We start from the raw sequence: 27,245 nt of genomic DNA, 5'->3' as shown, positions 1-27,245 counted from the left end.
GAGCGGCGGGGCTGGGGGGCGGCCCAGGAGCCCCGGCAGCCCGAGCCCGGCTCGCCCCGCGGGGAGGAGGTGGCGGAGGAGGGCGGCCGGAGCAGGGAAGCCCCGGCGCCCAAGGAGAACGCGTGGACGCGGCGCAGAGCCCGGCGGGACAGCCCTTCCCCGCCCGCGGGGCCGGACGGGCGGCTCGGACCGCAGGAACCAGGTGCGGGGCCGGCAGCGTGTGCGAGGCGCCTTGGTGGCAGCGGGGTGGTTTTGGTTTTGGTTTTTTTTTTTTGTTTTTTTTTTTTTTTTTTTTTTTTTTTATGAAGGAAAAGGTACCAGAGAACAAAAATATGGGGTTTTTTCCCCCCTGCTTATGAAAAAGAGGAAAGGAGAAGAAATCTTTCTATATTTGCATTGCTAATTAGCAGAACGCACACAGATAATACAGTGATCAGTACTGTACACACGTTTTGAGAGATGAACAAACATTGCACTATATTTGAATATGCAAGTGTACAGTTTGTGTAGTTTATGTTGCATCCAGGCTTTTCCACAGGGCTCTACAAAGGACATACTGGAAATTCCCGATGGCGGACTGGGGGGGAGGGGGGCGGGGGGGGTTTTTGTTTTTGTTTTTTTTTTTGGTTTTTTTTTTTTTTTTTTTGTGTTTTTAGGAAGGAAAAGCGCGTGTTTGTCGGCGGCCGCGGAGCCGGGCCCGTGCGCGGCGCGGCGCGGCTGGAGCCGGGCCGGGCGCGCTGGGTTTGACATACATGGGCACGGGAGGCAGCGCTCGGGGCGGGGGACGCGGCCGGGGACGGCAGCGCCGGGCTGGCTGCAGGTTCCGCGGCTTGCGAGCGGCCACCCCGGCCCGGCGGTGACCTCCGGCCGGCCCCTGGCGCTCGCAGAGAGGGCTGCTCGCCCGCTCGTCTCGTTCAGCTGCCTTTAGAAATGCCGCCTTGCCGCGGCTCTTTTTTGGTGAGTTGTGTAGCGAGGCCCTGGGAACGATCCGCTAGTTTGGTTTGGTTTCCAGAATGGGCTTGCGGAGGCTCTGGCGCTGGCCAGAGCAGACGGTTCGCTCGCTGTTGGGATTTGGTGTGTTTACATAGGGACAGTAGCCGCGGGATAATTTCCTGGCCTTAAATCACTACATGGAAGATAAAGCTGCTTTATGGGCAGCACGTTGACTGAACGGGCATATGGCTTTACAAAGCTGGTCGTCAAGGACCTAACTTGAAATTGCTAGGCTTTATGCTTAGGCTAGCAAAGAGTTCCTAGAAGTTTGTAGCTTCTTGGAGTATTGTTCTTGGCTGCAAGTAAACTGCTGACCTCAAAATAAATACTTCAACCAGTGCTTCCCGAGAATTTCAATCTCAGCACTTGCTCCCGAGGGCACCTGACGAACCTTTTTTGTGATCTCACGGTCACTTTTATCCTTGAATTAAACATGTACTTCCTTGACAAAGAGAAATATATAATTTACAGTTTCAAGTATACAGGTCATACAAACAGAGACCGCGTTCCAGACCACAAAATCTCTACTTGGCTGAAGAGCAGAACTTTTGGTAACATATACATACCCATCTTTATTATCTGTACTGTTTTGTTTACGTGTACTGACGCTCTCCTAAGTGCCTGTTTTGTGCCCAGCTTCCAAAATCCAGCTGGCTGGGCAGAATCTTGTGGTCTGCCTCATGCGTGAAAGGGGACTTGTCACTCATTTGCCTTGCTGTGGCAGCAATAGCAACAGTGCTGCATCAGAAGCAGTGGGAAAGCTGCTTTTGTTGTGTTAGCACCTTGAGTGCTTCACCTCTGTAAAGTTTGCTTTCCCAGCAAAGATAAAGCACACAAATAGCTGTTGAAGGAAGGAGGAGGCAGCAAGCAGTGCGCTCATACACTGTGTGCATTGTCTGCTTCATTTCATTATTTTGGAGAGCCTTATATTGTTTTTCTCCTGCAAGAAGTTGTGCCTACCATTTATAGAATTAATAATTAAGCTGAGTAGTTGTACTAGAACACAATTTTCAGTGGCCAGGTGTGTAACTGAGCAAATAAGGGAGTCAGCATTGCTGGCAGTGGCACTGGTGAAGAACACACACCAGGGGTGTGTGTTTTGGTTTGGCCACCTCCAGAAGCACCGTGAGGAAGCCACTGTTCTTATCCTGGTAAAAGGCAAAGCAGCTGATCCTTCCTGGCTGTTTGAAGGAAGAAATTGCCATGTGCCTCCACCCGCAACAAGGGATACATTTGGAAGAAACTAATTGCACGTTGGCAAAGCAAAATCTGTCACACTAGGCCCTTATGAAGTTGTAGTATGGAAATTAGTCATGTGAAATAATAAGTGGATGAGTAGAAATACTACTGGGATGGAATGCAGAACTATCCGTAAAGAGGATAATAAAATGTAAAAGGACCTCACATCAAAGCAGTGACTGGATCCTGCTAGACTTGTTGATCCTGGCGTAATTTGTTAAAAGTTTCCTGAGACGTGCACCTATGGTATGTTCAGTGATAGTTACAGACCTGAGAAAATTGGCTCCAGCCTGTCATCTTGGGACTTTCAATTTATCATGGGATTGGTTTGTGATAGAGGCAAACCTGGCCCTTGTTATGAAAGAAACTGTTAATGTCACCTGATACTGCCAGGAAAATGTAAAATTTTGGCTGAAGAATTTGGTCCATATGTTTAAAGTAGAACTGATTATATTTTTTTGTCTCAGATATCTTAGTGGGTTTTAGTCATTGCAGTAAACCAAGCATCCAATGCAAACATACCTGAATTATGCATGGTGTGTTTGTTACCACAGTTCAGTGTTTCTAACCAAGAGTTTCATTAAACTTCAGAATAATTTCAGAAGCTACTTTTACATCCTCATCTGCTTTTAGCTTGTGGAGAAGGACTCGTATCAGGTATAAAATGGCTCATGAAATTAATAAGCTTCTCTCTAGTTCAGAAGAATTGTTTCCCTGAGAAAGTGTTTAAGCTTTGAAAGACACTGCCCAGGGAGGTGTGAAGTGTCAGTCCCTGGAGGGTTTCAAGAAATCACTCAGTGCCAGGGTTTAGCTGACAAGGTGGTGTTTGGTTAAAGGTTGGACTCGATGATCTTGGAGGTCTTTTCCAACCTTGGTGATTCCATGATTCTAATCCTGGTGCTCGTGGTTGGATGGAGTGAGCTTTATCAGAAGCTACCAGGTGATGAAAGGTACTTCTGAGATGTGTCTCCCTCCCCTTGTAGTGCCAAGCCAATATATCCTCACTTCTTTAGGTTGAAATTGTGAGTTTGCCATCCTCCACATAAAAAAAAATCACCCAGGATCGAGTGGCTGAAATAAATGTATTTCAAAAGTTCTCCCACCTCTTCATCTGATGAAACCTTCAGCACTGCCCTTTTTGTGAGGCTGCAGAAAAGGAATCTGAATGACAAGTTCTCAATTCTTCATGTGATTTGTGTAGCTGATATGAGTCTCTAATGACTTATTAGATGATTATTCAAAAGTTGTTCATGAAATTCATGAAAATATTCAGTGGAGCAAAATACTTGTGCTGCTGAAGTGGTTGAAGTGGGTTTGCCTATTAGTGTGTGCTTGAATGATGTAGTTAATTAAAAGAAGTGCACACAATTCTTTTATTTTGTGCTTATTGTGTTTATTTCTGGGCATCAAAGAATACATTTTATCTGTTTGATATTTTGGTAGCAGAAGCATTTCACTGTAGTGTATTGTATAAATCACTTTGCTTTAGCCTGATAGCAAAACAGTTTGTAAAGTTTAGTGAAGATACCTTGTGTTGCTAGGATTAGCAAACCTTAGATGAGTAAATTCATAAATTATCTGATGATCAAATCTTTTGGGTGTATTTAAGTCAGGTGTTCTTATTAGTTCTTATGAATTAATGGAGTGTTTTAATAGCAGCATCTAAAAATTATTCAAAGCATTATCAGAAGTTTCAGCATTGATAATTTTTCCAACCCTAAAGGGATTAAAAACGTTATCCATACAAAGCTGCTTGCCTGTATTTTAGTTGTACATAACAGCATGTGTAATTTTGTGTGGCTGTTTTTTTGTCTGGGGTTTTTGTTTCTAAACTGGAGACCTGTTATGAAACTGAAACCCACCTCCCTGTGCTATGGCATGTGCTACATTTAACCATGAAAACTTTGGTAGAAATTGAGTCACAGGTTGCAGTTTTCTGTGAAGAAGCTAATAAAAAGAGGAACTGAGAAATTAAATCTAAGGAGAGTAAATAGCATCATGGTGAATCAATCATGTATTGTGGATTTTTTTCTTCCCCTATTGCTTCCTGTATTGAAAAATTGGTGGGTTTTGAACATAAATAGGTGGACATGTGCAGGTGTCATGACTTGCTCCCTTGGTTAATTGTTCAAATATTGTGGAGCTTGACAATCTAATGTAGTTTTTATAAAATTCTAGAACTCCTGTAGGGCAGAATGTTAGCATAGTAATAGGGATTTTTTTATTGTTTTGCAGAATCTCTGCTCTAATCCATGCTTTGGATTTTAATTAATTATATTCTCCAAGGGATATTTTTTGTTACATTTGCAATAATTCATCTGTTAAAGCAATAGATATAAGCATAGCTTACCTTGTTTAAATATTGAATATACTGTCTAGTTTCAAACTGAGCATCGAAAGAAAAATATTGTACAAGTTCAACACACAGGCCTCCAATTAAGTTTTGAAGAGCTGGGTGGTTTTATCTGCTCCCTGAAGCACTTCTGGTATTTATGTGGTGCTGTTCCTTCACAAAAGGGAGCACACGTGCAGTCCAAGTAAAAACAAAACCTGAATATTGTCTAGAAAGCCTCATAGCATAAACAGTGTTTGTATCAAAAATTAGAATGCATTCCACCTCTATTAATAGACTTTGCTTTTAGAAGAAATTGGCAATATCATCATCTCTTTCCATCAGAAAAAAAAAATACTTGCTGACTATTTATTTGCAGAGCTTCAAACCATCCTTTCTGAAGTCCTTGTGATCCTGTTGTCTTGTGACCCTATTGTGATTGTGATCAGGGGTATTTTGGTGAGAGATCTTATGTATAGACTTTGCTCCTCAGCCATCCAATCTGCTTTTCCTTGTCTCTTCCTGTTGTCCCAGAGGATTGCTGCAATTTTGGTGGTTCAAAAATTCATCTTTCATTTTTCAGACCTATTGTTCCATTTATCTTGACATGGCATGCTTGTACAGCCTCATCTTTCTGCAGGAACTACCTCCTGTTAGGATGTGGTCTGTTAGAAAACTTGGAAGAACCGTAATAAAAATGGCTTTGGAGGCTGACTTCTGTTTTCATCTGAATGCCATCTCAACTGGATGGAATTCAGTGATTGCAGGATCATCATTGGCAATTAAACTGCCTTGTCCTTGAGGCAGTTTAAATTAATAATTTATTTCTCTCATACCCTCAAAACTCTGAAACCAGGGAGTAAAATCATTGAAGATCAGTGAATTCTTTCATTGACACAGCACCCCACTTTTTAACAGGTTCCTTGCAGCATATCACAGAATAAACAATTTTGATTCAGTTGTGTTGGAATTGACAAGTGAAATAGTTTATTTGGACTAAAGATGCCATTTCTGGGTACCCAATGCTGTTATGGGATGTTAAAACCAAACCCCAGAGTGATGTTAAGCAGGGGGCTTTTATCTGAACACGTTTTGCCTGAATAGTGGCTCTAGGCCTGTTCATGACAACAGAACAGGTGTGACCTGGGTAAAACCTTTCAGTGATCTCATGTTATGTTCTTTTACTCTCCCACCCTCCTTCTTGTTTTTCCTTCCCCTTTATCTTCCCTTTCATGCCTCACACTGAAGTCCAGCTCCCACGTGATAAGCCCCAGAAAGCTGGCCAGGAAGGACCTGCTGGTAAATTTGGCTGTAAATTTGGTTTTGAGCATGGCTCTTTTGGAAGGACAAGGAGCTTTGTGGAGGTGGGGAAGCACAGAGTGAGATGAGTTCTCAAGCCCTTTGAGTTCCAAAAGGGCATCATCCACCAGGCGGTGCGTTGCCCAATATTTTCTTTTTGTTTAGCTTGCAAATGCATCTTCCAAGTCTTGGATTACTCCATTCAGATAAGAGAGATTCCTTCAGACAAGTTGGGTCTCATTCTGCTCCATTCAGATAGCCTTTCCTGCTGCCTGGAATAAATTATATCCCATGACTAAGACAGTGCACCAACAATGAGCCTTGCACTTCTGGGTGCCTTGCTACGCCCTGCTGACACACAGAGCAGCAGTTCTGGCAGAACAGTCCTTCAGCAGCAATTTAAGTAAAAGTGCTGTCTGATGGAAAAAGGGCTTCAGTCAGGTAATTGGACAGAGATGTGTGTTTGCAGCCGCGCTGTGGCCACTCAGTTTACCTGCATGGCTAATTGGCAGCTCTCTTGGAGAGAATTACAAATTTGTTTGCTGCTCCACCCCTGTAGTTGTTTGTCTTGTTTTGTAAAAGGTCAATTAGTTTACTGCTGAGTGGCAAGTGAAAATTAGGGTTACATGGTCACTGTGTGTTTCTTAAAGCTCTCAGTCTGAAGTTAATTGAGATGTGAGTTTTGTCTTTGTTTTAAAAAGCAGATCTGTAGGAGAGGCAAAAGCCTGCTGGCAAATGGTGGTCAGGATTCACCTGATTCGTGTCTGGTGAGATGTCCGAGTTGTGTAAAGCATATACATGAAATTCCTCATTTGTATGGCTATAAATGACATTAAACTTTAGGCTGGAATGTGGAGTAAGCATTAGTTTGTGCTTGTAACGTTCGCTGTGTATTCCAGGAAGCAGACAGAGAGGCTTTCCAGAGTCACTGGGGCACAAGGGTGGGGTTCCCAGTGTGGAGCCCTGATAAGGGAGATTAGTCACTGGATGTGAAAGAGATAAGGCCTGAGGAGGTGATGTTATCCTTGTATAAAATAATCCACTTGTGATTTCAGACACGTTCAGTGTTTCAAGCTTGCCTTGCAATAAAACACCCAACGGGAGGTTTCAAGGAATGCTTGTGGCTCCCATCTGTATGGGAAGACAGACATGCTCTGGGAGAGCCAGGGCTTAACAGAAGAAATTAAGAGATGGCTTCCTCTTGCTCAGGAAATCAGATGGGATCATTATTATAATGTTTAGGCTTTAACAAAGTAGTATTTTTCTCTTTGCATGTTTTCCTTTGTTTGTTTGTTTTTTACTTTGGCTTGATTTTGAGCTATGTGGCTAAACTCTATTTGGCATCTGAGGAATGCTTATAAAAGAAAATTACCAGGAATTTAGGAATATATAATTGTTTTTATGTTTTTTCCCCCCTTGCTTGCATAATTATATATTTCATAAATTCTGCCTTATAAGTATAGCATTTAATAGGAGGACTTATTAAATATGTATCAAGGGTTTTCTTTGCCACTTGTTAGGTTAAAATACCAGCACTTTGACATAGCCTTGACCTTCTTGGTTGAAAAAGGTGCTTAAATACTGAGTAAGACAGCATCTTGTACACCTGGTTTGCAAGAGGATTTGCCCTTATGAATGTGAGTTTTCAGTGTCATGTACTGTTAGTGACTTTATTCACTAAAAAAAAATTCATTTATATCAAACCTTCAGAAACACTGATGTAGTATGATTGAGCATGGCAGAGTTGTTAGCACACACCTGCCTGACTCATTTGAAGTGCAGCCTAATTCTTCACCTGAAAATGTTTTTTTTCCTTTTCAGAACTACAAAATTCAACTAGAGTGATAAAAGCGGGAAAACCCAGGACAAGAAAAAGCAGCAAGGTCTGTATTTTTGCCTGTATGATAAATAGCTGATAATGCTCTAATAAAAAGATAGAAGTATTTTGGAGCTCCAACCAGAAGTGTTATGTTATGCCTTGGTAATAGACAATTTTGAACACAGAGACAAATTTAAAAAAAAGGGAAATTAAAATTAGGGGAGTTGCTGAATTGGTGTATGTACAAGGGATTAAGAAAGGCATTATTGTTTAAAAAATCAGTGGGATTTCATAAAAATGTGACGGAGCTGCAAAGAAACAGCATCACTGGAGCACAAGTGATGCTAGATTGGTTTTGAGAATCCCTTTGCATCTTATGTTATGAGTGTCCTTTATGTGCATAAAGTTACCATTACAACAACAGGAGACACCAAATCCTTTTATTAAAACATTAAGTTCCTAAAATTTTGTACAGCCACCCCTTTTAGGCTGGTTAATAGCTGTCAAGGTTTTCCAAAAACTGAAAGCCTTGAGCAGTAGACACCTTTCAATCACATATGTGTAGGACAACATTTAATCTGACAATTGTCTGATATGAGCTCAAAACTCTTTCAAAAGTTGTTTGTTTTCTGTTGTATTTCTTGGTTTTTTTAAAAATTGCTGCTTTTGACAGCTCTACTCCAGGGGGGTAGTCTGGCTCTCTGAGCCATGACTGACATCTTTCCTCTGTCAAAAAGGGCTGTGTCAAGAAAGGAATATAAACTGTTTGTCACCTTTGCAGGCTGATGATTTGGGCGATATCGCAAGCTGGCCGACCCCGAGTGAAATAGCAAACAATGAAGTAAGTGTCCTTTGTAATCCTCAGGATTATTATTTTTTTAAAACCATATTGGCTTATCTGTTTCATACATAAAGAATGTGCTTTAGGTGTTGTAGGGTTTCAGTAGAAGTTTTGTCGATAATTCAGGATACTGGTGTGTGCTTAACTGTCTGCACTGGTACTGGAATTTGTCAGTGGTGTGCCGTGGACACGTGTATTAAATAGTGCCTTATTTTTAACTCCATTGTTTTAAAAGTTTCATTTACCTTTTCTGCTCTTTTCATCTGTTTATGCACAGATGAAAAGGCCTTTGGAGTTGTGAGCATGCCACCCTCTCTTGTGGCTCAGAGTGCTTAGTGCCCATTGTCTGAACACAATTTATTCTTAGTTATCTTATTCCTCTGATATATTTTTCCCCTTCTGGGTTTTAAGCTAACATATATTCTGTCAAATTATCCTCCTTTCTCTTTATCTCAAGTGATAAGTGCATAATGTATTTTAGACCTCTCTGATGCTATTTAAAACGAGAAGAGAGCACAGATTATTGCAAATGGTGAGGTGCCATTTCACAGTGCTGCAGCTCTGCAGCAGCATCCCTGTGGTGCTTTTACTGTGTTCATGGTCAGGAAAACCACAGCATCTGGGTTCAAAAACATGCATTTTATAGCTGAAAGGGTCCAAATTCATGGAGTGTCTGTAAAATAAAATAACATTCAGTTTGTACTTAAGCTTAGTTTATTTGTCTAGGGGAAGGCTTTATGTTCAAGTTAATTATAGCACAGTACTGCAGTATCTACTGTATGTATTCCAGCAAGTTCAAAGCTATCTCCACAACATAGGAAAATTCTTTCTCTTTAGCAGAAATGTCTGCAAAACTTCTCATGTTTCAGGTAAAAATTATATCTGATCATACAATGATTTGGGTTGGAAGGGACCTTTAAAGGTCTTCTAGTCCAGCCCCCCCAACCCAAGTGGAAGGGACATCAAGTGATCAAGTGAGCTCCATCCAGCATGGCCTTAAATGTTTCCCAGGATGTCCCAGGGACATCCAGCCACCTCTCTGGGCAGCCTGTGCCACTGTTTCACCACTCTCATCGTGACAAATTTCTTCCTATAACCCTTGTCCCATTGCTCCAGGCCCCGCTAAAAACTCTGTCCCCATTTTGTAATCCCCCTTTAAGCATTAGAGGCCATGGAAATGTCTCCCTGAAGCCTTCTTTTCTCCAGGCTGAATAATCCCAGCTCTCAGCTTGTGTTCATGGGAGAGGAGCTTCAGCTCTGTCATCATCCTTGACCTCCCCTGGACGCTCTCCAGCAGGTCCATATTTTCATGTTGGGGACCCCAGAGCTGGAGGCAGCACTGCAGGTGGAGAGGCCCCTCCCTCTCTCCCAGTGTTCTGTGAGCCTAACTTTTAAAAGATAATAACTCTGAACAGTAGATCCTAATGAGAATATTTATTTCTTTCTTCCCTATAAAATAAACTTGCATGTCTGAAGTCATGATTGTTGTGCACGCTTCTGTAAAAACCGAAAACTTTCTTAATCTAAAAATTCATTTTATGCTCTTGCCATGTTAGCAGAAAATAAAACTATTTATCAAGGGATTTTACAAAACAAGACAATTCTTAAAGTTCACTCTGCTGAAGAGGCTGAGAACAGGTAATAAAAAAGGAATTTTAATAGCTGAAGGAAATGTGCACCTCCTGCTATCAGCAGCTGTACTGCCAGAAATAATTACCTGTGTCTCTTACAGTGTAAGACTGGAAGTCATAGTAAAAAGCCAACAAATAGAAGAGAAAAGGAGGAGAAATCTGATCAAAAAAGCAATAATGGAATCAAGGACAATCCAGAGGCAAAGCCAGATGGTCCAGCAGATAACACTAGTGAAGATGAAGCTCAAACTAATAACCAAAGGAAAAAAGGTGAGTTTAGGCACTGTGTATAATGCAGTAAGTCACGGTTGATACAGCTGCATTGATTCCAGCTGAGTGACTCAATGAAACTTCTCATGATATGCATTAGCTGGGTGAACAGAGAATATATTGGTGTCTGCATGGAAGCCTCAGCCAGGCTGCCTCCCTCAGGGTTTGGAGCCTTCTGTTCAGTCAAATTTCTGGGGAAAAAGCAGCTCATGCTCTGTTGAAGGTCCTTGGAGCTCTGAGGATTTCTGGAAGATTTTATCATGGCTGTACAAGCCATTTCTGTCTCTGATATCTTTGTTTTCCTTGAAAGGTAGCGCTGTGTTAGTTTATATATGTATATGTGTGTGTGTTTGTTACTGCATAAACACCAGCATCTCAATTTTCTTGCTCTACTTTTAGCTTGCACACTGAAGTGATCATTTGAGAACTAAACCAGGTTATTTGCTTCCTTTTGATCCAATCTGTTACACTCAAAGTGGGAAGCAAACCTCATTTGGTCAGGGGATTGGAATAGGCTGGAGAAAAAGCAGAGAGAGTTTCAAGATCAGCTGCTTTTTTGTCTTGCTTGTTTTTCCACATCCTAAAGACCTTTGCTGTTCAGATTTATTAATCTTCCTATATACATAGATATATTAAAAAAAACCTGTACCACTTAATTTTTTTCAGTCTAAGTGGAAATCTAAAGCAAAGCATTCCACAGGTAAAACATGTTTTTCTTTCCCTCCCCCAGTGCAGACAACACATTTTATGTACTTGCTTGTATTTCTTAGCCACAAAAGAATGGACCCCACAATACCAATCAATATTCTAGTTAAATAAATTGTTAGTAGATACTTTAGGCCAGCCTGCAAATAAAACAAAATAAAGCTTTGCTAATAATTTTTGATGCATACTAAACCAGGTTATTTGCTTCCTTTTGATCCAATCTGTTACACTCAAAGTGGGAAGCAAACCTCATTTGGTCAGGGGATTGGAATAGGCTGGAGAAAAAGCAGAGAGAGTTTCAAGATCAGCTGCTTTTTTGTCTTGCTTGTTTTTCCACATCCTAAAGACCTTTGCTGTTCAGATTTATTAATCTTCCTATATACATAGATATATTAAAAAAAACCTGTACCACTTAATTTTTTTCAGTCTAAGTGGAAATCTAAAGCAAAGCATTCCACAGGTAAAACATGTTTTTCTTTCCCTCCCCCAGTGCAGACAACACATTTTATGTACTTGCTTGTATTTCTTAGCCACAAAAGAATGGACCCCACAATACCAATCAATATTCTAGTTAAATAAATTGTTAGTAGATACTTTAGGCCAGCCTGCAAATAAAACAAAGCTTTGCTAATAATTTTTGATGCATATGAATGAACTTTGAGTATCTTGAGGTGAAAGTATGGTACCACAGCTAAATTCTCAGGAAAATGTGTATGATTTCTGACTGAAATCTTTATTGTGGTGGTTAATTTTATATGTTTTTTTTTAATCTCAAAGTTTCATATACAACTTGTGAAATTTTATAGCAAGGAATTTACTGTTTGTATTTAACACTGACATAGCTGTAAATTCTTGATCATGGAACATCTGAAAAGCCATTAAATAAAATGCTTGCCTTTATTTCTTGTATTTGAATCTTAGGTGAGGTTACATTTCAGTTTCAGAAATTCTTGTTTACTGCATTTATTATTTGGTCATTTGTAATATCTTAAAATTTCCATGTTAAGCTTCTCCTGCTTTTTAAAATTTGAAATTAACTGTTGCTAGTTTTACAAGGAAAATTCTATGGACTCTTTTCAGGAGATGAAACCTCAAGTATTAGTATAATAAAGAGTAATATATTAACTTTTCAAGGTAACAAGCAGAAATGGGTGCCGCTTCACTTGGATGATGTGAGGTCAGACAGTCAAGACAGAGCAGGCTCTCGAACGAGCTCCAGATTTGTGCTGGAAGCAAACAAGTTAATACCTCATAACAACAGAAGGAATGAGGCAAGAAGTAAGTAGTTCTCACTCTCTGGGTCTTGCTGTTGGTGGCAAATGAAGTGTAATATCACGTGAGCTTAGTAGGTAATCTTAGCAGGTGAAACCTGGTGTTTATATTTGCCAGTGACCAGCAGGAATATAACTATTATATTATATTCCTCTTCATGGCCCCCTACACACCATCTCATCCCAAAATTTTACAATGCAGAAAGTTTGGAAAAAGCCTCAGAAGATGTCTGATCAGTCCTGCTTCGCTGCTATTCCCACAGCTTGTTGCTACCAGAGCAGCTGCTTGTGGAGCTACACTTTGAACTCTGCTTTGGCAGTTCTGCTGATGTTGTTTTTTCCTTTGAGCTGGACCGATTCCCTCAGCTCCCTGACCTATTTCTCAGCACAGCCATGCAAAAAGCTGTACTAACACCACAGCTGGTGCTGCTTCTGGTCCTCAGGTGTTGGGAATACAGCTGGTTAAGTGGCAGAAATCTTAGGCTGAGTGAAAGTTTGTTGGTTTAAGTTTTAAAATTGCAGTATACATTCCCAGTTTGAATGTTTGCTCATTATAATAAGTACTGGATGCTACTGACATGGAGTTTTTGAAGTCATTTTAGGAACATGGATGTAAGAGTTTCTGGATGCCTGAAGGATGGATTGGGGTGGGGAGAGGATTTTTACCAGTTATCACTTCCTTCAGCAGTTTTTTCTTAGGATGGTCAAATGACTGAGAACTACACACATACAGATTATATTCTCTGTAAATTCAGAGCCTTATTTGACAGGACTTGAGTGTATGAGCATACATGTGTAGAGTTCACTAAGAATCATTGCTAAACCAAGATTTTTAATACAATTTTTAGCACATATCTTTAGTCAGTCCTTTGTTAAATTTAGCAGCTCTCAGTTTGATCCAGTAGGGTTACCCAGAAAAGCTGTGGATGCCCCATCCCTGTAAGTGTTCAAGGGTAGGCTGAGTGAAGCTCTGAGCAACCTGGGGTAGCGGAAGGTGTCCCTGCCCATGGCAGGGGTGGTTGAAACCAGATGGTCTTTAAGAGTCCTTCCAACCCAAGCCATTCTGCAATTCTGTGATTCCCATCTCACTCCGGTGGTGGTGGGAGTTGTCCACAGGAGGCGACTGAGCTGTTGTGATCATTCCTTCCCTCCCTGAGCTGATCATGGGAGCTGTGACCTCTGAGCTGGCAGCAGGGTGTCCAGCTGCTTCAGAAGCATTTGGGATTGGCTGCCAGTCCATCCATTACCTCCTTTCCTGCTCCTCTCCTGCAGCTTCAGCTCTGACCCCTCAGCTGAGACTGTGGATTGCCCGGGCTCAGGCTGAGAGCTCTGCTGGCATGAGGAGGACCACACCACCAGATGGCATGGACTCAGGGGCACCAGGATGTTTCAGCGTGGCTGCAGTGGTGGTGGTGTGGTATTTTGTGGTGTTGTTTTTTTTTCTCTTGAAGATTGGCGCCGCGACAGAGACAGGAGAGACGAGCATGACGAGGTGTGCAGCGTCAGGAGCGAGGGCGGCGGCGTCCGCGGCTTCTCCAGAGGCAGAGGAAGGGGCAGAAGCAGAGGAAGAGGACGAGGCCGAGGAAACCCCAGCAGTATGCTAATCCAACAGAAACTTGGCAAAAAAGTTTCAAGATGGTGGTTATAATGTTGCTGTTTTCATTTTCTGATGTTGTTATTTTATGTTCTCTTTTATGTTGAAGTGAACTTTGACTATTCAGTTGGTTATCAAGAGCTGTATGGTGAAGGAATTGACCAAGTGTTTCAGCCTGAGCTTAACCCTGGTGTGATTTATTACTATGGTGATGGAACAGGAGTGCAGATGTATTCTGTGGATGAAGCACTTCTCAAGGAATATATCAAACACCAAATGTAAGTAGATTGCTTAATGTATAAATATTTTCAGAGGTCTACTTAAGATAAAATAACTCATTTCAAACAGTGTTGAATCCTTATTATCCATGTCAAGTCGGAGATTAAAGCATTTCAGCTTAACTTTTTGAGTTAACTTTGACCATTACTAGTGTCAGCTCGAATTTATTCACTGGTGGGGTGGAAAAACTTGAATAATGGGGAGGAGTTTTAAGGGAGCTGTTCCTACATCTTGTGCTCTAGTCTGGCTCTAACTCGTATAACTGCTTTATTTATGGTACACAGCCCTCTTTATGTTGTCATGTAATTGAGATATGGATGTCTCTGAGCTTGTGCTTTTGAGTACTGTTGGTCTGTTTGCCTGTAAAGCTCTTCTTGGGTGATGTTTTCCCCTATTTGCTCTCAATTTGACTTTGAGAAGTCTCGTTAGTTTGATGTTTTCAGTGTGTTTCACCTGAAACATGTAACTGAGAGAGAGAGAGAGTGTAGTTTTGCAATGATACTTGATTTTTCAATAATCTGAAATGTTTACTTTCTCGTGTATACCATTAGGCAATGAGAAACCATCTGGAAGACTGATTATCACCAGGAGACAAGTCTAAAAGGGCCTGGAAAGCACTAGTTCATTTTAAAGAGACAGTTTCCACCACTGGCAGATATTTCATCCTCTGTACTTGCATTTCTCTGCGATGCCTCTGTGGTGGTTTTTGATTGCCCTCGTGTTCCGTACAGCAACTTGCTTATTTTATTCTCGCTTCTTTTGTTACAGTTGACGCAAAAAGGAAGAGAAAAGCCTCTTTAAAGGGCAGAAAGTATCTGACATGTGGCTATCAACTTCAAAACTTCTATTGCAGTCTTTTTTTGCTCTTGCTGCCAGGCCCCTATGAGACCTGACAGTGGACATGTACCCCCATGTCAGGATATTCGGCCTTCACTGTCCTCAGACAAGTGGGGGAGGATCACAGCCACTCCACTGTTGGCCAGATTTCTGGGCATGCAGTGTAGAATCCAGACCTGCTAAGGTAGGACATGATGATGTCCCCTCTGCTGAGAAAAATGTCAGTTACAGCACTGGTCACATCTGACTTCTGGGTATATTTGTATTCCCTTTTGGCACCGAGAGGTTGGCAGGTGTTGGTAGAAGACTTGGCATGGCTGGATAACCACGGCCATTGGTTGCTTGCCTGGTGTGAACTCCTAAGGCTTTTGGTTATGGAATTTGCTTTCCATGAGAGGGAGATTCCTGAGCAGATTTAGAACAGAACTTCACTAGTTTTATTCTCCCTAGACAAAAAAAACCCAGATTTTTATTTATTCCCTTCTTTTATCATATTAATAATGATGGGAAACAGACTTTATTCTTCAGTTACCTATTATTAGCCTCTAAATTGGGGTGGCTTTGTCTGCTTTTCATAATTTAGCTATAAAATATGAAAGTGACTATGCCAAAGAGGAAAGTAGATACAGAATAAAGGTACACAAAATTGTTATGTCTCAGAGTTCCTATTGGTGTCCAAGATAAATCAGGATATATTAAAGAAGTGACATTGAATCCTAGTCCTAATAAATTTGAACAGTAAATTTGGACCTGCTTAATACAGAAAAATATTAGACACTGTCCAACTGAGTTGATGTGTCATTACAGGAAGAAGCACATTGCTGTCAAGCAATTTATGCTTGTCCCAAGAACCAGCTCGATGTACAAGAGAGTAATATTTGGATTGCATACAAAGATATCTTATGTTTTTAACCACAGGCTGAAGCTGTCAGCCTGAAAAGTTTCAGTGTTTAGCAGCTCCTCTGCTGCAGTGTGCAGCAGAACTCTATTTAAAAAGTCCTCTTGCTTTAGAAAATAAACAAATAAAAGTTCAAACATCAATTCAAGAACAAGGAAAGGGACTCTGAGGAAAAGGAGGAAGAGAAAAGCTGGAGGGTGTGTGTGTGTTTAGGTTTATCCCTCTGCTTGGAGCAAACTTATGCATTGTCTTCATTTATCATTAATGGTCTTTCACATTCCTTTTTCTAGAGTGATGGACATCAAGTGAGGCAGTTTGAGTCAAGTTCAGTCATTGTCCATTTCTGCTTGTGGAATTTTTAACTAGGTGAATCGTTACAGGATTTTACCTTTACTGTATGATTGTAAAGGTAACACTAGTGAAATGTTGGTTTATGGCATTTGTGCTTGCTTATCTTCTAGACTGGGAGGGGAAAAGGAACGTAGCAGCTCAGACCAGTAGACAGGACATTCTTGAAAGAAACTATCTCTCTGTGCCCAGTTGCTTCACTGATCATACTTGGCTCTGAGTAAGAGCTCAATTCTCCAAAAGCCTTGCTCTCTTCTCTGTTTGCTTTGATTTAATAGCAGTGTTTCCATTTGTCCTGTCTTGTCCAGCATTGAGACTTTAAATTCATTCTGTCTTGGAGGTGAGTGTTGGTCAGAGCATGGTGCTGATACTGACAAGGTCTCAGGGTCCATGCCTGTGTGGGCCATTCACTTGGGAGTTGGACTCAAGGATCCTTGCGGGTCCTTCCAGCTCAGAATATTCTGTGTGTGATCTGTGCATTTCATAGAGCCAGCTTTTCCTTCAAATTTCTTCAGCTACAAAAAATTAGAGAAAGAAATGGTATCAAGGTGCTGCTTGGGTCAGTGATGGCATCAGAGTGCCCTGCTCTTGGAGACTTTGGCCTTGATCCCAGCTTCAGTGGAGAGACTTGTTGTTTTATTCTTTTTTGAAAGTTGAATGATCTTTATTTACATTTGCATGTGCAGCTTTTTTCTTCAGCATTTTAATACCCTCTCATTTTCTTTTGTATGCTACCTCTATTTTTGTCATACAGTTTGAACTGCTTTCCATTAAGTCTTTCCCTACCTATGTTTTTCTGAATGTGATGAGGTGTTAGTATTCCTTGGATGTACTGTGCAAAATCGTGCTATGATGTGTAAGCTCTATGAAAGGCCTAGATTTCAGTTGTTATGTAAATTGAGGGGGTTTGCTATTCTTTTCCATAGGACCTTTTCTCATTCCCTTGCTCTGTGTGAGAGATCATGATTTGAATTCCTCACTTTTTGTCTTCACTAAGCATAAAACATCTTGACACCCGGAATATTTCCTAGAGCGGCTTCATTGTTGAAAATTTGTCCTTCTGCTGTTTGTCCCTTGTCTCTGTGGTATTACCAGATTCCTGAAATGTCCTTGTCCTTCAACATCATCCATTCTTTAAGGCTTTTTCCCTCCATGAGCTGTTGTGCCTTTTTGTACAGTTTCATTCAAATTACAACATGACTGGTTTTGTTTTCTCATCTTCCCACAAGCATGCTTGCTGGTTCAGGGTATCTGTCTGTGCCTCAGCACTCAGATAGGATACTTAAGCCTTCCAATGCACTGGAAACTGAGACAACAAAAGATGCAGTTCAGGATGAACTGGTACTGCTGTGTGGGACATAAGTTATGCTCTGACTGTGAGCAGTGCTTGTCCTTCATCTCTATGGAGGCCAAGACAATCTTGTTCCCTTCTGTCCATGTAAGTAATGAGGGAGGGGGTGGGTGAAGGAAAACTGGAGCGTAGTTTTTGGTTGTGCAAATGTCACAAGGCTTTGATTTTTACCCCTCTGTACTGTGCTGAGTCATAAATCTGTCTTAACCTGTCGAGCATGCTTGCTGCTCTCTGGGTCGTCTGCTGAAGAATGGCTTTGTTGATGTCAAAATACTCTGTTTTTTAATGGAAGCCTTTAACAAGGAATCTAGGTTGCTGCTTTAGGATTTTCTTTAACCATAGAATAAGCTCAGGTTTATATGTTTCGTTCTGCAGTGAGTATTATTTCAGCACAGAAAATCTGGAGAGAGATTTCTTCCTGAGGAGGAAGATGGACCAACAAGGATTTTTGCCTGTGTCGCTGATCGCCAGTTTCCGTCGGATGCAAGCTCTGACTACGAATGCTGCGCTCATTTTGGAGGTAAAATCATTCAGAAGAATGTGTTGGAAAAGTTGCTTAGCTAATTCTGTGCTTTCATAGCTTCAGAGCTATGAAACTAAGAAAAATTTCTGTTTGTAATGATAAGGATTCTATAAAGAGGCTATAAGTGGCCAAGTTGGTATTTGGTTTTTTTTTCCTTTTTTGATAGTTTTTAATGTTACAATATGCTTGTCACACAGGCCCTAAAGGACAGTACAGAAGTTGAAACTGTGGATCAGAAACTAAGAAAAAGGGTTGATCCAGAAAAGTGGCCAATACCAGGTCCTCCTCCATGCAACCTGCCTCCAACTGACTTTTCTCAGCTCATCAATTGTCCAGAATTCATACCAGGCCAAACTTTTGGCTCTCATACTGGTAAAGGATTTATTTTACAGAAACATAAGTTTAGGGCTGTCTGCCTAGCTTAGGAAATTTGCCTCATGGTACTGATTTCATAATAGAAGTTGTACTTTTGGTAATGGTTTATTCAGCTGCTCTGCCTGCCAGCCTTGCACTTGCCAAGTCACATGGCTGATGTGAAGTAGATAAAAATGTCTCTTGTGTGTTATGGCTGTGACCATTCTCCAGAATATAGAATGGTGGGCTACAGTCCTGTGGAATTGGTAATACAAGTCTTAAACTAGTCCTAAAATCTGCTTTATTTTTGTGGCACCTGGAAGTTCACTCTTAATTTGGGGCATCCTTGTTTTGGATGGGAAACTCATTCACATTTTTAATAAGGAGATGCATTTGTTTGCTGACAACCCTTGGCAAGGGAATCTTTTCCTAAAATGTTGGCTGAAATTAAATGGGAAGAATGAAGATGGAATTAGGCACCCATCCACAGAGCTAGAGAATGACACGGAGAAAACAAGATCCTAATGATGCTGCTCTTTTTTTTTCTCCTCAACAACACGTAATGTCTGACAGACTATGAAGAAACTTTCCATGGAAATAAATTCTTAAAATTGATTTTGTTCTGAAATGCTGAGTGAACTGTGAAAAGCTGTCTCTTAAAAATGAATAATTTTTTGATCATTGTTATGTTTATCCAGAGAGGTAGAAAAATGGTAGCTGTGGTTAAAAGACCAGTGAAACAATTGAAAAACAAACAAAATAGAACCAAAGCAATCCACAACAGGAACTGAACTACTGTTTTCTACTGCTAGAGTCTGCACCAAGTTCTCCAAGAGTGGGGAGCCCGCTGAGTCCAAAGGAAAACACTGAATCAAGTAATTTTCAGACAATGTCTAAAGGACTGTCTACAAGTTTGCCTGATTTGGACTCTGAACCTTGGATAGAAGTGAAGAAGAGGCATCGTGCATCCACTGTCAAGCTAAAGGTAAAATCAAAAACCTCTATGTTGTGTTTAAATAAACAAATGCAAAACCACCTTTGAGGTCACACTAAGGTAAACCAAGGTTTAAACATCTTAACATATGTGGTGTTTGAGAATGCAGTAAACTTTGGAAAATCATTATCCTATTCAGATATAAAACCTTTTCCAACTTAGGAGACTGTTCCTGTACCTGATCAAACACCAGATCAACACCAGCCATTCCCACCTCAGGAGGAACAAGAACAGGAAGAACTTGAATTTTTGTTTGACGAAGAGATGGAACAAAATCAGTGTCGGAAAAATAAATTTACTGATTGGTCAGATAGCGATTCTGATTATGAAATTGATGATCAGGATGTAAACAAGATTTTAATTGTAACACAGACACCACCATTTGTGAAAAAACATCCTTGTGGAGACCGTTCTGGCAACCGTGTGTGCCATGCAAAAATTACATCAGAACTTGCTAAAGTCATTAATGATGGCTTGTACTACTATGAACAGGATTTGTGGATGGATCAGAGTGAAAATGATGCCATGATGAAGGTAATTCTCTTTTATTTTTGACTAGACAGTTTCCAAATTAACTTCAGCCTTCTGCTATGTAGTTGTAAAATGCTACAGGAAAGTGACAGTAATTTGCAGGTCTGCTGAATAGTCTTTACAGTTGAAAGCAAACCCAAGTTTTGTCAGACTTGCAAAAAACAGACTTGCCCAAAAACACCGAATGAATATTTTATTGTAACATTTTGGAGACGGTTCAAGTTTTCCAATGTTTGCTTATTCTGTGAGTAGTTTGTTTCATAACAACTGCAAACCCTTACCCAGAGGGGAAGGGGGTACATGTCAGAGATGAGATGATGAGAGGGAAGTAATACAGTAATTTTAAAGTCATTTTATATTAAGGTTCTGTTGGCCTTGTAGTTTGTTAAAACAATAGCTAGAATGAAGTTACCTGAACACCGACTGGTGAGGGAAAGGGGCTTTATCTGTGCACAAAGAGGGGGAAGTAGCTGCATGGACAGATGGAACATGTCTGCACAAAAGCAAGATGAGAAAGGTGGAAATGGTTGTTGAGAATAAGAGCAAGAAATAAAGGTAGAATTTAGAATACTGATTAGAATGGACCAAGAAAACCAGCAAACATGAAGAGGGTAGTGAGAAGTAGCAAACTGCAAGGGAGAATATTTTCTTTTTTGTTGTTGTTACGGACTTGACAATGATTTGATGAGATTTTTCACACCCAACATGTGCATGTCCCACCTGAGACAGGTGTGTGGGTTCTTGTGTGTCAGTTCTAGCTTATTTCCTCTTCATGAAATGCATCTGTCTCTCAGGATGGTATCTATTGCCCTGCTTTGCATTTACAATTTGCTTTCTCTAATTCAGCAAGAGATTGAGAACTTTAAGAAGCTGAACCTCATTCATAAGGATGAATTTGTTAGTCTTGCACCAGAAACTGCTGATCCAACCCAAGAAGTTCCTCCAAGACCTCCAGGGTTACAGAAAAGTAAGTATGAAAGCATTTGTTTTTCAGAATCTCTGTAATAAAGAACAATTCTGTAGGTGTTTTGACTCTTTCTGCCTGTGCAGTATTTTAATTTTGGTTCAGTCAGCAGTCTGAGGAGGCTTTTTCTTTGCTAATTTTTCAAATTGCCAACTGTTCATGGGTAGTGTGGTTTCAGCTGAATGACAAGAAGCTGGCGCTTGTTCTGCTTTGTTGTCGCTCTCCACCAGCACCAGGTGCTCTTTGTTTGACTTGGAATTTACAATGTGTAAAGTTAAACTGAAGCTGTGAAACATTTTATAGAAACCAGCATTTTTTATGGGATTCAGGGATGGAAGGAAATGAGATCAGAAGAATTTACTTACTTGTATCATACCATTACTAAGCAGTCACACCATCCAAGTCTTATCTCTGGTGGTATTTCTGACACAGTGGTACCATTAACATTTACTGGGTTACATGCTAATAGCATCTGTAAAGTAGCTCAGTAAAACCACCTCACTTTCTCCTTCCTGCCTCCATATTTAGCAGAGGAGCTGGCCTGTAATTTCGTGAGTGCTGAAGTACTTCCCACGGCAGGAGTGGCTCGATCGCTGCCAACAGCAGTCCCAGATTCCCCCCGTTTCCACCCTGGCTTCATCCCACGAACACCTCGCACCCCAAGGCTCCAGGATCCCAACAAAACACCCAGGTTCTACCCTGTTGTTAAAGAAGCACGATCCTTTGATGTAAAGGTAAATGAAAAAAACATATTTTAAAATAAAACCAAACCAGCAAAAGCCTATAAAACTCATGTTTGTGCATACAGTTTAACAAGAATTAAAAGGCAGAAAGTTAAATGCTTCTACTCCTATTGCTTAACTCCAAAATATTTACCATATTCACTTTTTATTTCTATTAAATGCTTTTTGAGTCTTCTTCCTTGAAAGTCCTTACTGAAAGAAGTGTAGTGCTTAAGACATTTGATTAGTTACATAAGACTAATCTTCAGGTTATGAAACTGTGATCTGGTGACTTTATAACCTGTTAGATAACAGAATAGAAAACTATTAGATCTCTGTTTTAAAAGGGAGAGAATGAGTGAAGTCAAATTAGGGAAATAAATCCTTCATTTACTTTCTCAGGCTCCAAGAAAAAGAAAAACTCGCCACAGTACAAATCCTCCTTTGGAATGCCATGTTGGTTGGGTGATGGATTCCAGAGACCACAGGCCAAGAACTTCCTCTGTAAGGTAAATGCTGTTGCTGTTATTCAAAATTTATTTGCAGGTAGTTCTCACTACTAATGAAGAAACAGGCTTTAAAAGGCAATTTATAAATACCATGGAAGCAAGAAAAGAATGATCAAGAAAGACAAAAATATGGAATGCAGAGCTGTCTGGGAACAAGCTAGGCTGATTGGTGTTCACAGTGTTGTTTGATACAGCAGCAGTAATGTTACTTGAGGCACTGATGTTCGCTTCAGTGGTCATTTAAAATCAAGCTGGACAGTAATGTTTAATTATTGTCCAAAGCTGTTTTATTTTTGACATATTGGCACAAGAATCTGATTTTCTGGAGGTGCACTCAAACCCAGGTGCTCTGCAGCAGTCCCCAGGTGACCATACTTCAGCTCTTGCGTGGGTCAGGGTGGGTGAGAACTGATTCTGCAGGAAAGCTCTGTTTACAGGACACAAATATGTTGGTTTTTTTTCTCCAGCAGTTCCAATGCCTCACCTTCAGAAGGAGCTCCACTGGCAGGTTATGGATGTACTCCAAATTCTCTTCCCAAATTCCAGCACCCATCTCACGAACTGTTAAAGGAAAATGGCTTTACTCAGCAGGTGTACCACAAATACCGGCGGAGGTGTTTAACAGGTAAGCTGCTCTGTGCACTTCCTCAAATTTTTAGAAGCTTCCAGGTGTTTTCTGATACCAGTTTTCTTCCCATTGTTCTTCATCTTTAATTTTTCTTGGGAAAGGCAAGGAAAATTTATTTGGTGCCTCTGTTTTAGGAACCCTGCTTTCCATTTAACTTTACATTTCCTGACAAAAAAATCACCCTCAAATCTGAAGCCACCAGAAAATCTGGTGTGTTTTTTTACTCAAGATAAGGAACTTTAAAATATTCTGGTGAAAAATTAAACTAGTGGTTTTGTTCTTGCCTTTCTTTTTTCTTCCAGAGAGGAAACGGTTGGGAATTGGCCAGTCCCAAGAAATGAACACACTTTTTCGTTTCTGGTCCTTTTTTCTGAGAGATCATTTCAACAAGAAAATGTATGAAGAATTCAAACAGCTTGCTCTAGAGGATGCAAAAGAACACTACAGGTATTTTTTCCTGAGGCCTTACCATTCCTTTCAATGACTGTGAAGTTTATGTACATCTGCAGTGAACATTTTTAGTACTGCCTCTGACTTTTTGTAAAATAGCAGTGTATGTAAGTTACTTTAATAGCAAAAATCAGTATATAATTGTGCTGTGCAGATGAATAGCTGACTGTGCAGCATTTCCTGGCCTGTAATCAGTTCTGAATTCTACAAAATCCTGTAACTTGTTGACCATGACGAGTCAGTTCTATACTAACACTCCTCAGATTCTTCCTTCTGTAGGTGCAGACATTCTTAAACCTCATTTGACTTGTTCAAACTGGTTCTTGCCTTACAAAAATACCAGAAAAAGAACCACAAAGGAAATTGTCACTGCCTTTTAGTTCTTGGATATAATTCCTTTCCTTCCACCCAGTTGTCCCACCTCTACTTCTCTGAGCCAAAGAGACAAGGTGGATTGTTGTACCTCTCTGTTCTGTTCCAGGTACGGCTTGGAATGCTTGTTCAGATTTTACAGCTATGGCCTGGAAAAGAAATTCAGGAAAGAAATATTCGAGGATTTCCAACAAGAAACAAAGAGGGACTATGAAGCTGGTAATTATCACAGGCCTGTCACTACTAACACTGTGGTAACATTAGTTGAAGATAATCCCAGTTCCTCGGCACTGACTTGTTAACTAACCAAGAACAGCTTTAATTCATATTCTTTTTATCTTCAGTTCTCTTAAAAATATAGTTACCAGTGAATAATTAAGTTTATAATTAAATTTGACCTTTGTAAAGCGGTAAAATTATCTTTTTTTGTTACTAGGTCAGCTGTATGGACTGGAAAAATTTTGGGCTTACCTAAAATACTCTCAGCACAAGACTCCAGCTGTTGACCCCAAACTGCAAGAATACCTGAGTAAATTTAAGAGACTGGAGGACTTTAGGGTGGATGTAAGTTTCAATGCCTATTTTAAATAATATTTGGTATACTAACATTTTCACTGCTAGGTAATCTGAGAGCAGTGCTTGATTTCATGAAATGGCAGCCTGATAAATTCAAAAAGCCTAATCCTTTCAGTCCTACAAGTCTGTGGAGAGGCAAAAAACACCTGGCTTTATGGCAAAACACTTAACAGGCTGCCCATGTTTCTTTTCAGCCTCCTATTGGTGAAGAGTGTGGCAGGAGGAGATCAGGTGAGGATTCAGGGCACCGCAGACATCAGCCCAACTCTTCTAAAACCCTTCCCACCACCAAACCCGCCGCTGCCTGTCAGTCCCGGGCACTGGGAAGTGTTTCCTCTGGGAATACTGTGCAAGCCACAAAATCTATAGAAAGTGATGTACCAGAAAAATAGACTTTGGATGAGTTTGTGCCCTCGAGAATCAACTTTGGCATCGCTCCCCTGATCTGGAGATCTTCAAGGCGAGGCAGTCTCTACTACGTGATTAAAAATGTATGGGAAGACAAAGGATGGGATGCTCTTTTTCACGGGATATAGTTCCAAAACACTTGCCCTAGGAGAGTTGCTCTTGGTTATGGGATCATTGGAAGGATGCTAGGGAAGATTCTTTGGCTTCAGTATTGCTTTCCTCAAGCTTTTGTTTACAAAGAACTGCATTCCTTGCATATGCAAAAAATAACTTCGAGGGATGCCTTACATTTCAGCTCAGATTTCTTAAAAAAAGTATGATGTATACCCATGTTACTTACTGTGGTTTCCTTACCCATATTTCCCTGTTATTTGTATTTTACCAAAGCAAAAAAGATTACATTATATGTAGAATATTAAATGGAAAGGAATGTGACAGGTTTGCTTTCAAGGCTAACTATCAAAAAAATATGTTTTTCTGCAAAAGCACATTTGAGAACATGCAGCTGTATATGAAACTGCATTTCTGGATTCTATTTAAAGATAGAGTTTCTATTTTTTTTCAGGGTCTCCATAGTTAGTATTTTATTAAGTATGGAGTTTGAGTGGACATAACTGGGATAGTTTTGCAGGTATTTCCTTCAGTGCTGGTTCTTTAATAATTAACTCAAGCAACAGAAAACTACAGGGGAGAATTGAGCTTTTAATTTCGTAGTGTCTTAACATTCAGTATCTACAGTTTGTGCAGATTGTTAAAATAGCCAACTATTCATACTCTGGGCTTGAGAGGTGTCTTCATTGGAATTCTCTTATGATTATGAAGTCTAGCAGGAGAGGCATAATTTTGAATTTTTTATCTCCATACTTCAAGTAGTAACTAGTTTGGAGGGAAACAAAGTATTCCTTGTAAATTTTAATTTTAATTTGCTTTGTTTTGCAATATCTGAATGAAGTTCTGCTTAAATTGTGCTCGCTAAGCCTAAATGATTTCAAACAGGTCTAAAGACAATTTCACTGAATGTAAGTTACTCAAGTAAAAATCCATTTTTGTAGCTGAAAGAGGGGGATGTTTATAACCTGTCATGTCTTATTAACTTCACTACTTTGTTTTTAAAGACTCAAGAAGAACCAAGTGAATAACTTCTCTTCTGGGGTAGGTGAGAGGAATTCCAGCTTTTGGTTAGTTAACTGCAGAATTACTTCAGTTAATTTATAAAAAAAGTTACGAAGTGATGCCTAGCACAGATGCCTTAAACCGACTGCACGGCCATAGATGGAGCTTTAAACTAACAGCTCTCAGAGGTTACAGTGAATCTGTTAATTTTTCAGTCATTGTGCTGTGAATCTCACTGAAACAAATGATGGATGTTGGCATTGAAAGGAGTGGATGGTAGCAGTGACTTTCCCCACAGTTTATACCATTTCAGCACAAAATCCAGCCTTTTGTCAGTGGCCTGTTCTAAATAAATTTAAATGAACACATACCAAGATTTGAAGTAAATATCCTATAAATATGCTGAAGTGACACATCTCAATCCTGTGTTTGATCCATGCCTTTTGCTACCCATGAAAATGCGAATGTAAATTTGGATTGAAATTGTATATACGAGTAATAAATTTAAGATATTTCAATTTTTCATTGGAAAATGTGCAGATTAAGCTTTTAGTGTGTGTAATTTTGTGATATATTGGAAAATTTTATAAAAACAACAAAAAACCCTACCAGTGTTGTATATCAAGTTTTTTTCCCCAAAAAAAGTGTGAAAAAACCCCAATTTGCTGGCCTCTGCAGCTGCTCCGTGTCCCTTTAGTGAGCTGGACAAAAACACCACCCCAGTCCGGCCACAGCTCTGGCTGCCTTTCAGGAATGCCCCTTTCACTTCCCACAGGCTTGAATCTTCCCCCTCTTCCCTTGCAGATAGTGGAAAAAACAATCCTTGCATTGCTGATGGTTTCACTGTCTGGTTCTTCACCTCTCAGGAACTGATGGGCCTTGGTGAAGGGCATAGCTGTGTATCCAACATCCTTTCCCATGCCTTTTAGGTCCATTCATTCCAACCTTGCCTGTGTCTTAAGACAGTGGTCTGTAACTGCCCACTTTGCAAGTCTTGGACCTTGTCTAAAAATTCTCCCATGTGCCTGCTGAAGAATTTTTAGGTTTGTCTTTATTTCTTCTGTTAACAAATAGCTGTACAAACACTTCAAAATGTTACCCTGCCTAAAACCAGATTTTTATCATGCTCAAAATACTAGATTCTAAACAGCTTTCTAAAATGGAAGACTCAGGCTGGCTCTTGGTTCCTGTTGGAGAGCAGATAATGTTTTCCTACACTGAGCAGCAGTAGCCTGTCTGTGTTTTAACAGGGATTTGGATTTCTGTGGGAGATAAAGCATTAGAATGGATGCAAGAGTTTGTATTCGTGGCTGCAGCCTTTGCTTGAGGCACTGCTGAGGTGACAAATGACACTCCCTGGGAGAGGACACTTCAGAGTAGCTAAGGATCTCCTC

At 40.3% G+C, this 27,245-nt stretch overlaps 1 protein-coding gene across 3 annotated transcripts; it reads left to right on the top strand.

Moving 5' to 3' along the window:
- Positions 1-6: 6 nt before the first annotated feature.
- LARP1B (La ribonucleoprotein 1B) lies at positions 7-26,459 on the top strand. Of its 3 annotated transcripts, XM_039708589.1 has the most exons (18): positions 7-202; positions 7,685-7,746; positions 8,464-8,523; positions 10,256-10,424; positions 12,264-12,407; positions 14,104-14,272; positions 18,083-18,227; positions 18,428-18,602; positions 19,397-19,569; positions 19,741-20,112; positions 20,956-21,076; positions 21,602-21,807; positions 22,198-22,304; positions 22,772-22,929; positions 23,235-23,379; positions 23,864-23,973; positions 24,191-24,318; positions 24,525-26,459. In XM_039708589.1, coding segments are annotated over exons 5-18 (2,208 nt in total). In that variant the 5' UTR covers positions 7-202; positions 7,685-7,746; positions 8,464-8,523; positions 10,256-10,424; positions 12,264-12,406; the 3' UTR covers positions 24,723-26,459. The 3 variants fall into 3 exon arrangements, with proteins under 3 accessions (XP_039564523.1, XP_039564525.1, XP_039564524.1); XM_039708591.1 differs by lacking the exons at positions 7-202; positions 7,685-7,746; positions 8,464-8,523; ... (1 more) ...; positions 12,264-12,407; positions 14,104-14,272 and adding an exon at positions 15,051-15,294; XM_039708590.1 differs by lacking the exons at positions 7-202; positions 7,685-7,746; positions 8,464-8,523; ... (1 more) ...; positions 12,264-12,407; positions 14,104-14,272 and adding an exon at positions 15,338-17,794.
- Positions 26,460-27,245: the final 786 nt, after the last annotated feature.

Source organism: Passer montanus, unplaced genomic scaffold, assembly GCF_014805655.1.
Source record: "Passer montanus isolate IOZ18808 unplaced genomic scaffold, ASM1480565v1 scaffold206, whole genome shotgun sequence".
Taxonomy (NCBI): domain Eukaryota; kingdom Metazoa; phylum Chordata; class Aves; order Passeriformes; family Passeridae; genus Passer; species Passer montanus.
This window is presented reverse-complemented; position numbering and strand designations above follow the sequence as displayed.

Bases quoted from the DNA above. Each gene is read 5' to 3' on its own strand.
- LARP1B (XM_039708589.1), top strand. The intron at 21,808-22,197 runs GTAAATGAAAAA...TTACTTTCTCAG, and splicing joins CACGATCCTTTGATGTAAAG to GCTCCAAGAAAAAGAAAAAC. The intron at 24,319-24,524 runs GTAAGTTTCAAT...GTTTCTTTTCAG, and splicing joins TGGAGGACTTTAGGGTGGAT to CCTCCTATTGGTGAAGAGTG.